Source organism: Pleurodeles waltl, chromosome 12 (genome assembly GCF_031143425.1).
Source record: "Pleurodeles waltl isolate 20211129_DDA chromosome 12, aPleWal1.hap1.20221129, whole genome shotgun sequence".
Classification (NCBI taxonomy): Eukaryota; Metazoa; Chordata; class Amphibia; order Caudata; family Salamandridae; genus Pleurodeles; species Pleurodeles waltl.
In genome coordinates, this window is record NC_090451.1 from 558271939 (window position 1) to 558285021 (window position 13083).

The 13083-nt window shown below is 46.9% G+C and overlaps 1 protein-coding gene across 3 annotated transcripts in view; it reads right to left on the minus strand.

Annotated features, from left to right (window-relative positions):
• Positions 1-13083, minus strand: part of WDR59 (WD repeat domain 59) — an 813082-nt gene that overhangs the window by 619700 nt on the left and 180299 nt on the right. For all 3 annotated transcript variants that reach the window (XR_011199955.1, XM_069217643.1, XM_069217642.1), the window contains exon 10: positions 4714-4870. Coding sequence is in view for 2 of the 3 variants with exons in the window: in XM_069217643.1 (XP_069073744.1) it covers positions 4714-4870 (157 nt within the window). In the remaining variant the exon portion in view is untranslated. The remainder of the gene's footprint in view (positions 1-4713; positions 4871-13083) is intronic.

The window sequence follows — 13083 nt, forward strand, 5'->3', positions numbered from 1 at the left end:
ATACCTGGTAACATGGGCAAGAGTTGACTTTCTTTGTGTGTGGTGGAAAGTGTATTGAAGAGGAAATCATCTTCAATAGAGTCAGTATGTATTTGCATGTTATGGTATGCAGCTGCTTGTGCAATGACCTGTTGGCACAAAGTTGCATCTTCAGGAGGTAAAAGTCAAGCCGGGTATAAGTCAGGGTCATTGGGAAGTATGGGATCTCATTTGGATCCCATGGGTCAAAATCATGTGGAATTTTGCTTAAATCATCTCCCCGAGGTTGTGGGGAGCTCTGTGGAGAAAACTGTAGCTCAACAATAGGTGTAGGTGTAGGAGGAAGTATAGGAAAGTGAGGTGGAGAAGACTGAGGCTGCATTAGGGCCTTATCCTTGGAGACCTTTTTTCGAGGAGGAGCAGTGTCTACTGTCTCTTGAAAAGTAAGTCTCCTCTTGATTGGGACAAGGGGGAAGCAATTATTTTCCCTGTTCCCTTTTGTATGTGAAGCTTGCATTGATGAGCGTCCATAATTTCTATAATTGGCTCCACTGGTAAAGCTGCCTCCGAGGAATGAGTGGAGTCTTTGGAAGATAGCATCTTCTGTTTCAAAGTTTTCAGAGTTAAAGCCTTATGTCGAGCGGAAGATGTCGGCTCTAAAGTGGATGTGGAAGATTTCTTTTTCGGAGCCAAAACATTCTGTCAAGCACTCCCAACAACAGACAGAGAAGGGCAACACACTTGTGCACAAGGTCTTACTTAGTGCTGCACTCCTTCCAGCTGTTTAGGGAGAGAAGGTGCCTTGGGCTCTAACTGAAGGAATATGGACCCACCGCACCATGCCTGGGTAGTAGTAAAAGTCAAGCATGTTTGGAAGTGTGTGACCTACTTAGAAAGGCTGAAACACGTTGACAACCCTTATAGATGTGAAGGATATTTAACCCATTGATATTACATTTCACTTTGTTTATTCTTACCCCTATCCTAGTCCTAATAAAACAGCACCATTCTAGGATAGGAGGTAATTTTACTTCACTGCACTTTTTTCACAAATCCTCTGTCTCTATTTCAGCTGGTGGAGGAAAGACACAATAATTAGGCTACCAGCTATTTGTACATAAGTGGATAAAAACATACTACAGATAGAAACCAGCTGTTATGGGTCACAATACAATTTTTAAGAGATTCTGGTCTCGAGAATGGTTAGGGTTCACTCTCTTTGATATTTAGCACTTGGGATACAGCTGTCTGAAGAGACCTGGATGGAATTGCATTAGTGGGCAGACTTAGGGAAGCCTGAATGGTGTGAATCATGGCTAGACTGTTCATTCTGCCACTGTGGCATCTTTGCTACAGGCTAGGGTTTTTTTGTTCAGAGCTAGATGGTTGTCATGACAGTTCATGTTCTAATAATGTCTTTCTGTAATGTGTATTAGTTTGGAAGACTTTCGCCAATGCAGACTTTGGGTTCCATCGTGGCCCAGACTGGATCATTTTTGGCAGACAAATTAAGTTGGTCATACAGTCATCAACAGGTTTAGCTGGAACACACAACAGGGTAGTATATCAACTGGGGAAAAACTGTCCCAAGAAGAGCTAGGTCTAAACAAATTATTTGGCATTGTTGGCAGGCTTCATTCTGGCAAGCTGTGTGAAGGAGAACAAGACCATCTACTAAAATAGTGGAATGCGAAGTGAAGCCCCCACCGAAGGATATGGAGTAGCTAGAGGGGAGATGGGAGAGCTCTGGCCCCAAGAGCTGAGTACCTTAGTGACCACCCAGCGACCAGGAGCTGCAGAGGAGTCCTTAGAGCAATGCAGATGGTGTCCCACATTGGTCATCGGGTTGCAGATGCTCAATGGTTTAGGAGAACCACCAACAAGCCTTGGCAAATCCAAGAGGAGGCAAAAAAAGAACGGCAAGGCTGCAGAGGACCAGCAAGGTCAAGGGGACTCGACCATTGGAGGGGAGTCTGGGATGACCCTCAGCAGTTGGGAGAGTCAGCAGAAGCAGTTGCAGCCCCCACAAGCAATCCACTGGCAGCAGTCATAGTAAGTAGCAGTGAGGCCCAACCAGCACACCTGGAGAGGAGTTCCACGTCGCTGGAGCAACAGAGGAGAGACTGACCTTGCAAGGATGACGTGGCGGGTGGGGACACTCGGAGCCTGAAAATCGCTTGGAGCAGGAGAGCACAAGCTTGGATGCCGCAAGAGTCGCAGTGCACAGGAGTACTATCCTGCAAGGAGAGGCAGGGGATCACCGTTTCCCAAGCAGGACAGCGGGCAGAGAGGGCCAAAGGAACCCCTGCAGACCACACCCAGTGATGAAGGATCCATGCAGTTCCAGAGGAGAGCAGATCCACGCAGCTGGACGTCATTGTTGTACATGCCTGCATATGCAGAGGAGTGAACTCTTCACTTCAAGGGAGATTCCTTCTTGATTCCTAGTGCAGCTAAAGTCTTGCCGACCCCATACGATGCACAGCCGGGGAAATGTTGCAATTGCTGGAAGGAGCCGGGGATACAATGTTGCAAGGCGAGGTCATCTCAGGAGTTGCAGTCTTATTGGTTCCTGAAGTGTCCATTTGCGGTTCCAGTGGCCAGGAGCAGAAGTAAACGATGCAGAGGAGTCCTGGTGGAGTCTTGCACTTCGAATCTGGACACCCACCCGCAAGGGAGACTCTAATAGCCCTAAAAGGGGGTTTAGTCACCTTGCATGATGACCATCTATCACAACGGGTCTCTGACGTCACCTGCCTGACCTGGCCACTCAGATGCTCCCAGGGGCCGCTGCCCATCTTGGTTTCAAGATGGCAGAATCGAGTGGCTCCCTGGAGGAGTTCTGGGCACCACCCTCGGGGTGGTGATAGACAGGGGAGTGGTCACTCCCCTTTCCTTTGACCAGTTTCGAGTCAGACCAGGGACCGGGGTCCCTTAAGTGGTGCAACCTGGTTTATGCAAGGACAGCACCAAATGTGCCCTTTAAAGCAAACCAGTGGCTTGGGAAGGCTACCTCTCTCAAGCCTTGCAACACCTATTTCTAAGGGAGAGGGTGTTGCCTCCCCTCTCCCACAGGAAATCCTCTGTTCTGCCTACCCCTGCCTGAGTTGAACAAGCAGCAGGAGGGCAGAAATCTGTCTGAAGGGTTGCAGCGGTGAGGGCTGCCTGGAAAACCCTGGAAGACTAGTAGGAGCAACGGTGGGGTTGTCCTCTAAGAAGCCCCCGGAGTGCATTGAATCATGCAACCCATATTGGCAACAGTATTGGGGTATGATTCTGACATGTTTAATACCAAACATGGGCAGATTTGGAGTTACCATTATAGTGACCTGTGTCCAGTACACAGGTAAAATTGCTTCCCCGCACTTACGAAGTCCAGTGCAATGGAACTGGAGTTCGTAGGGCCACCTCTGCTCATGCAGGGGTTCCCTCACACACAGAACCTGCACCCTGCAGGTCCCTGCGAGTGTTCAAGGCTGCTGTATCACTATCCCAGACCCCACGAAGTTCTCAAAGCTTTTTGTCAGCTTTGCCACTGACAAGGCTTGCTGGTTGCCAGCCCGGTAACTAGCCCCTACACTCGATGCTGCAATTGCAGGACACACCGTGCAGCCTGCATCTGACATTGACAACCCAACGCCTGCTGAGTTGCATCTTCTTTTCTGCAATGTCATGTAAGCGGTAGAATCAGCACCAGCGCAAATCATGCTCAGCACTACGGACAGCCAGGATAAGTCAGCACCCGGGTGCAAAGGGCCAGGTAAAAATGAATTGACTGTCATGGCTGGTCCTAGGGCCCGCACAAGCTTAACCCTGCAAGGGTTCCTTTTAATGACTAAGTGGTCTTTTGTCACTAGTGGTGTATCTCCATTGACTTCAACGTAATGTTTAAATGCCTTTTTTGATGTGATTTAATTTTGCTTCTAAAATCTGTAACTCCAATTGTACTGATGCATTTCCGTTCATTTTGGTGTCCAAATTAAGATAAAAATAAGCTCTAGTTTTATAAATTGGTGTCAGGCTTCTTTTGAGTCGTATCAATTACTTATCATGCATGTTGCTTCTCTGAAATGCTTAACACATTTTTCTCCTGTAAAGCCTGATTGCCCTTTGTTACACTACCAGGACTGAGCTAAGAATTTTTTAGTGTGAATCCAAGGACCTTTTCTGGGGTATTGTGAGAGTATCACATGGTGAGGACTAACCCCCACATCACATAATACTCCACTCTCCTGCTGACTGTAGTTGGAGTAAGCAGCAAGGAATACCCTTCTCCCCAACTTAGCAGCTAAAGTGGAAGTAGACTGCCATGAAGCACTATGGGCAGGTAAGCTGGGTTTTGAAAATACAAACTTGCTCTTTATGGGCTTTTTCTCTCTACAAATTATTCAGCCAATCAACCAGCAGAATCAACTATGCATGAAAAAGTAGATAAACTGTACTGTACAGAAATATGGAATTCAGAGCATGGCATTAAAGTTAGAAACACTGGAAAATCGGCTATTTGTTAGTGCACTGGAAGGACGTTTTTCATCTTTCTGTTCCATAAGCAAAAACAAAACACATAAACACAAGATTTAATACAAAACAAACAGAGAAATTACTCTTAATAAATCAAATGTCTCAAGAATTTTAAAATTTTAGTATTATGAAAGTCAGTTACTTCCGTTCTTCTGATTGCATTGTTTTTGTGCAGCCCTTCCATTTCCTATTTTCCCTTAACAGTACACCCACCTTCCTTCTGCTTTCGCCATTGGAACTCCAGCACCACATCATCATGTCCTACAAAGGTGTGAACTGGAGTGTTCAGGTCGCAGATGTTCCAGAGGAGGAGACTGTTCTCACGGCGCAGCTGGGGCACCATCACGGTTACCAGCCCACTACTGAAAGGCTGCAGAACAATAGTACAGCCTTTGTTAGCAAACAGAGGATGGGACAGGGCTCAAAACAACATACATATTTTGGACTAAGTTCATGACTCTGGTCAAGAGTCAAATTGCATGGCTGTGGGATACAAAAATAAATTTTATTCTGCACCACAATATGTCATCAGTCCTTGCCGTTAGTAAGAATAAGTTTGTCACTTACTTTTAGTTTATTAATATAAAACTGTCAAATTGGTGAATCCTTAGGCCAATCTTAACATCAATCAAAAGGGCTCTGCTCGACCAAATCTTGGGGTGTGCTTAAGTGCTCACCCAGAATGCTGAATAATACAGAATATGCGTGAGGAAGCCCACATGGCAGAAACACAGATCAATGTGAAACAAGATCATTTCACTAGAAAACCACAATCGCTTTGCTGGCTCTGAGGTTACTATGGTAAAATAAACTCTATATATTTCTGTAAACCTATTTTGGTACTATCTTAAAAGAAGTTGAGTTTCAGAAAAATGCATATGTTGCAAGGGTGTATCTGGAATTTTGGCCATATCCTGCGAAAATAATCCATAATGCCTGTCCAATTTCCTTGAGATATAGGGAGTCATTATGACCCCGGCGGTCGGTGTAATAGTGGAGGTATTACCGCCAACAGGCTGGCGGTACATATCGCCACTATTATGACATTAGAGGTTTGGCCAAAGCCAAACCGCCAAGTTGGAGGTACATATCTCCACTATTATGACATTAGCGGTTTGGCCAAAGCCAAACCGCCAAGTTGGAGGTACATATCTCCACTATTATGACATTAGCGGTTTGGCCAAAGTCAAACCGCCAAGTCAAAAACAACGACCGCCACGGCGGTAACGACCCCCGGGCTGGAGACTACAGTCTCCAGCACGGCGGCCGTCACCAGGCCGCCCATGGCATTTTGACCCCACCCACCGCCATGGTTTCCGTGATTTCTATACCGCAACGGAAACCATGGCGGTAGGCACTAACAGTGGCAGGGAATTCCCCCTCCCCAAAGTCCTCCCCCCCTCCAACTCCACCCCCCACATATACACCCACGCATACACACATTCACCCATGCAGTCATACATTTATACACACTCACTAACATACATGCAGGCACACACGCAATCACACAACACAACATGCACGTACACACACACACCCACTCATGCACACACGCGTTACACATGCATGCACGCATTCAACCAGTCACACACAGCCCCAACACCCCCACCCCCCCTCCTGTCGGAGAACCCGAGACTTACCTGCTTGCAGGGGGTCTTCCAGCAGGAGACGGGATGCGGCGCTGCTGCCAGCAGCAGTGTCTGCCAGCAAAACTCTGCCAGACCGTATCATGGAACATGACACAGTAGACGGAGTTTTGCTGGTGTGGCAGTTTTGCTTTGTGCCCTGAAGCTGAAATTGTTTCACTTTTATTTGAGGTAAAAGAACACTATCTTCAGTTTTGCTTTGAGCCCTGAAGCTGAAATTGTTTCACTTTTATTTGAGGTAAAAGACAGCTATCTGCAGTAAAATACAATCATCCAAGGGTGATTTACCAGTTTCCTGACTTCTGCTGTAGTTTTAAAGCACATGAAAATCTGACAACTTTCTATATAACCCAGTCTGGCTTCCTTTATTCCCAATAACTGCAGACCTGTCAGTGCCCTTGTGATTCCAAGTAATATAGTGAGAACCCATCAACTTTAGATAACTTAAATTGTTTCCAGTCCCGTGAGAGGCAATCAGCATTTACTCAGGTCATGTCATAAAAATTGCTTTGATCAAAATGGTAAACAACTTCCTAGGGTCATTGACAAAATTACTTGCATTTTCTGCATCTACTGTATTCATCCATTGCCTTAAGCACTATGGACTAATATCTCTTAGTAGTCCAGAAATATTTAGTCGTTGGTATTCGGGGCATACTTTACCTTCTTCCTCCTTTGTAAATTATGGGTTACTTCTAGGCTGCCGTATATTTTCAATGTCTATTTTCAACACTGGATTCTGATAGAGATCAACAGCCCCAAATAAAACATGACAAACTTATCAGTTGCTTAGAGGAGACCGAGTCTTAGGTGATATAGGTGGCCTAAAGCGAGTCACCTTTCTGTGTCAATTTGTCTATAGCAGTGGTTCCCAACCTGTGGTCCGGGGACTCCTGGGGGTCCGTGAAGCCTCTTCAGAGGGTCTGTGACTGCAACATTGACAGAATAGGTCACCAGCTTTCATTAATGTCTCAGTAAGGGGTCCCCTTTTCCAATAATGATTCAGTGGGGGGTCCCCGAGTTTCAGTAATGATAAAGTGGGGGTCCACAGAAGTCAAAAGGTTGGGAACCACTGGTATATAGAATCACATACATTTTTCCTTCAACCTCAACTGGTTATGTAAAAAGCATTTGTGGGGACATGAATGCACCCTGCATGGTAAACTGGTGTGTTCCCTTGCCCGGAATGCCAGATTACATGCATAACTGGGACTTTGACGTTTATGGCCCTAGCGTCAAGTTAAGCTAAGGCTGTGGGCAGAGGCCTTGGCCTATCAGTGGCTAAGGCTCAGGCCGATGATCTTGAGAGGCATACAAAGCATGAATTCAAAATAGAAAAAGCAAGTTAAGCGGTGGTGAACCATACTGTATTTTTTCTAAATGACAGTGAGACCGGCGCTTTTTATCTGTCACTGAAAGTGTGGCCCATAGGCCCTTCCTATAGAGTTCCACTGTTATGTGAATAGCAAGAACCTTGCACATGGAGTTTTCCTTCAGACTACACATTTGTCACAATATAGTAGAGGGCTGCTGGTGCTTGCACAAGCAAATACCTACTCTTTAAATAACTAGAGCTACAGTTTTTCTTTCTGTCACACTGAGGATCATCTACAAGGGTAAGAATTATCATTTGCTTAAATTATTAACAGAATAAATATAATAATGCCAGCGATATAGTAGTATGGCCTTAGGACTCAGTTTTTGATGGCTTATGTAAGGAAATGCCTCCTTGGCATGGTTGCCCCCTGACTTTCTGCCTTTGCTGATGCTATGTTTTGATTTTAAAGTGTGCTGAGGCCTGCTAACCAGGCCCCAGCACCAGTGTTCTTTCCCTAACCTGTACTTTTGTTTACACAATTGGCACACCCTGGCATCTAGGTAAGTCCCTTGTAACTGGTACCCCTGGTACCAAGGGCCCTGATGCCAGGGAAGGTCTCTAAGGGCTGCAGCATATCTTATGCCACCCTGGGGAACCCTCACTCAGCACAGACACACTGCTTGCCAGCTTGTGTGTGCTGGTGAGGACAAAACGAGTAAGTCGACATGGCACTCCCCTCAGGGTGCCATGCCAACCTCACACCGCCTATGCAGTATAGATAAGTCACCCCTCTAGCAGGCCTTACAGCCCTAAGGCTGGGTGCACTATACCATAGATGAGGGCACCAGTGCATGAGCACTGTGCCCCTACAGTGTCTAAGCCAAACCTTAGACATTGTAAGTGCAAGGTAGCCATAAGAGTATATGGTCTGGGAATCTGTCAAACACGAACTCCACAGCACCATAATGGCTATACTGAAAACTGGGAAGTTTGGTATCAAACTTCTCAGCACAATAAATGCACACTGATGCCAGTGTACATTTTATTGTAAAATACACCCCAGAGGGCACCTTAGAGGTGCCCCCTGAAACCTTAACCAACTACCCGTGTAGGCTGACTGGTTTTAGCAGCCTGCCACACTCGAGACATGTTGCTGGCCACATGGGGCGAGTGCCTTTGTCACTCTGTGGCTAGTAACAAAGCCTGCACTGGGTGGAGATGCTTATCACCTCCCCCTTGCAGGAGCTGTAACACCTGGCGGTGAGCCTCAAAGGCTCACCCCCTTTGTTACAGCACCACAGGGCATTCCAGCTAGTGGAGTTGCCGGCCCCCTCCGGCCACGGCCCCACTTCTGGCGGCAAGGCCGGAGGAGATAATGAGAAAAACAAGGAGGAGTCACTGGCCAGTCAGGACAGCCCCTAAGGCAACCTGAGCTGAAGTGACTCTGACTTTTAGGAATCCTCCATCTTGCAGATGGAGGATCCCCCCAATAGGGATAGGAATGTGACCCCCTCCCCTTGGGAGGAGGCACAAAGAGGGTGTAGCCACCCTCAGGGCTAGTAGCCATTGGCTACTGCCCTCCCTGACCTAAACACACCCCTAAATTCTGTATTTAGGGGCTCCCCTGAACCTAGGAACTCAGATTCCTGCAACCTAAGAAGAAGAGGACTGCTGAGCTGAAAAACCCTGCAGAGAAGACGGAGACACCAACTGCTTTGGCCCCAGCCCTACCGGCCTGTCTCCCCCCCTTATGAAGAAACTGCTCCAGCAACGCTTTCCCCAGGACCAGCGACCTCTGAATCCTCAGAGGACTGCCCTGCTCTAAAAGGGAAGAGGCACAAAGAGGGTGCAGCCACCCTCAAGGACAGTAGCCATTGGCTACTGCCCTCCCAGACCTAAACACACCTCTAAATTCAGTATTATGGGGCTCCCAGAACCGAGGAAAATAGATTCCTGCAACCTAAAGAAGAAGGACTGCTGACCTGAAGCCCTGCAGTGAAGACGGAGACGACAACTGATTTGGCCCCAGCCCCACCGGCATGTCTCCCTACTTCGAAGAAAACCGAAACAGCGACGCATCCAACAGGGTCTAGCAACGTCTGAAGCCTCAGAGGACTACCCTGCATCTAAAGGACCAAGAAGCTCCCGAGAACAGCGGCCCTGTTCAAGAAACTGCAACTTTTTGAAACAAAGAAGCAACTTTCAAAGACCACACGTTTCTCGCCGGAAGCGTGAGACTTTCCACTCTGCACCCAACGCCCCTGGCTCGACCTGCGTAATACTAACACTACAGGGAGGACTCCCCGGCGACTGCGAGCCCATGAGTAGCCAGAGTTAACCCCCCTGAGCCCCCACAGCGACGCCTGCAGAGGAAATCCATTGTTCCCCCTGACCGCAACTGCCTGCTTCAAGGAACCCAACGCCTGGAAACCACACTGCACCTGCAGCCCCCAGGACCTGAAGGAACCGAACTCCAGTGCAAGAGCGACCCCCAGGCTACCCTCTGCCTAGCACAGGTGGTGGCTACCCCAAGGAGCTCCCCCTGTGCCTGCCTGACTGCATCGTTGAAGAGATCCCCGGGTCTCCCCATTGATCTCTATTGAAAAACCCGATGCCTGTTTGCACTCTGCACCCGGCCGCCCCTGTGCCGCCGAGGGTGTACTTTCTGTGCCTGCTTGTGTCCCCCCGGTGCCCTACAAAAGCCCTCCGGTCTGCCCCCGAAGACGCGTGTACTTACCTGCTGGCAGACTAGAACCGGGGCACCCCTATTTCCATTGAAGCCTATGTGTTTTGTGCACTACTTTGACCTCTGCACCTGACCGTCCCTGAGCTGCTGGTGTGGTAACTTTGGGGTTGCCTTGAACCCCCAACGGTGGGCTACCTTGGACCCAACTTTGAACCCTGTAAGTGTTTTACTTACCTGTGAACTTAACGTCTACTTACCTCCCCCAGGAACTGTTGAATTTTGCACTGTGTCCCCTTTTAAAATAGCTTATTGCCATTTTTGTCAAAACTGTACATGCTATTGTGATTATTCAAAGTTCCTAGAATACCTGAGTGAAATACCTTTCATTTAAAGTATTGTTTGTAAATCTTGAACCTGTGGTTCTTAAAATAAACTAAGAAAATATATCTTTTTATATAAAAACCTATTGGCCTGGAATTTGTCTTTGAGTGTGTGTTCCTCATTTATTGCCTGTGTGTGTACAACAAATGCTTAACACTACCCTCTAATAAGCCTACTGCTCGACCACACTACCGCAAAATAAATAGAGCATTAGAATTCTCTTTTTGCCACTATCTTACCTCTAAGGGGAACCCTTGGACTCTGTGCACACTATTTCCTACTTTGAAATAGTATATACAGAGCAAACTTCCTACACTGGTTCTGGATGCCTTATCAGTTGTCTGTTTTGTGTTAACAGATCTGGTCTGTTGGGGAGTTTGATGTGTGGTACTACTGACAGATCTAACATTGTCGTGTACCATGGTTGATGTGCCCACGTTGGTGCTATGAGTTTGTTTTGACGCAGTTTGTTGACTAGAAATGGAATGAGTGGGAGAGGAGGAAAAGCGTAAGCAAATATCCCTGATCAGTTTATCCATAGAGCATTGCCCTAGGATAGAGGGTGAGGGAGCATGGATGCGAAGTTTCAGCATTTGGCGTTTTCGCTGATGGCGAATAGGTCTATGTCTGGTGTTCCCCAGTGATGAAAGTATGTCTAGAGTGTGTAGGGTTTGTATGACATAATGTGTATGGTTTTGACACTGTGTATGACTGTTGGATTTTATTAGCCAATCGTTGAGATATGGAAAAACATGGATGTGTTGCCTTCTTATGTAGGCTGCAACTACCGCAAGGCATTTTGTAAATACTCTGGGAGCTGTTGTTACCCCAAAGGTTAACACCTTGAACTGGTAATGCTTTCCCTGTATTACAAACCTGAGATATTTTCTGTGCGCTGGATGGATGGGTATGTGAAAATACGCATCCTTGAGGTCTAATGTTGCCATGAAATCTTGTTGTTGTAGCAGTGGGACTACATCCTGTAGTGTTACCATGTGAAAGTGTTCTGATAGGATGTAAAAACTGAGAGTTCTGAGATCTAGTATTGATCTCAAGGTTGCATCTTTTTTGGGAATAAGGAAGTACAGGGAGTAAACCCCTGTTCCTATCTAAGCTCCATGGCTTGTTTGAGTAATGGTGACTGTACTTCTTCTTGCAACATGGAGATGTGTTGGGAGGAGAGTTTGTGTGGTTTTGGAGGTATATCTGGGGGAATTTGTGCCAATTCTACGCAGTAACCATTGCGGATAATAATAAATACCCAGTTGTCTGTTGTAATGGGTAACCAATTTTTGTGGAACGTTTGCAGTCTTCCTCCCACAGGTGAAGTGTGATGAGGGAAGATGTGGAGCGAGTCACTGTTTTGTCTGTGAGGCTTGTTTTGCTGGCTGATATTTTCCCCTACCTCTGGGGAATTGGCCTTTATAAGTTCCTCTAAACCCACCTCGTTGGTACTGAGGCTGGCAAGATGGTTTGGATTGTGAGGTGGATGCCTCAGATGTTTGTGCTCTAAATCCGCACCTGTATTGAGGTTTTCAAAATGAACCTCTGTATTGTGTAGTATACAGAGCACCCATGGCTTTAGCGTGGTCTGAGGTTTTTTTCATCTTTTCAATGGCCGTATCAACTTCAGGGCCAAAAAGCTGTTTCTCATTGAATGGCATATTAAGGACAGCCTGCTGGATTTCAGGTTTAAACCCTGACGACCAAAGCCATGCGTGTCTCAGTGCACGTCTCAGTAATAGCTGTACTGGGGTTCCCTCTGTATTCATTCCATTTTCCACATATCATTGTCCATTTTCAGGAACACCCTACCCCCTCACCCTACCCTTCTTTGGACACCACCTTTTCAGCAAGCATGCACCGATCCATATCATTCTTCAAATCTCTCAGTTGTGGCAGTTGCTTCGCCTCTACAGGCGTGCAATGCTGCATTTTAGAACCGTCAGCCTAGGGTCACCCATATTCATTCCACTGTGGTCAGGTCAGAGGCGTCCCAGATATTGCAGAGGTACCACTCGGCATCAGGCTCCATAAATAGTGTTCACACAACTAAGCACAGCTAACCAATAATGTTGCAACGCGGGCCAATTCCATATAATATGTAAAAATGTGCCTGTCTACCCACATCTTCTATGACGTTCATTTATGGCTCTGCCCATTTTTAACAACGTAGTGCTCGAGAAATACACCCTGTGTAGGATTCTGAGTTGCACTAAATGGAATCTGGACCATACGGCCACCTCCCTGGGGGATGTCAGAGCCTCTTGCAATTCATTACCTTCAAGACCCTCTAAATCTTGCTCCCATTGTGTCCTCAAGTGAACCAGGGCCTCCGGTAAGTTATTAATTATCTTCTGATAAGTGAGATTGTTTTGCAGGGCATATAGGTGTCAAGCAATCTGTCTTCAAGCAGGGAAAGCCTCTGGGAGTATAGTGCCTGTTGGCTGTGCTTTCTGCATGGCATGGCAAATTTGATGGTAACTGTAAGTTTGTAGCTGGAATTCACTTTGCAGTTTCCGGCCCCCTAATGTGAGAACCTTCTGCTCTAA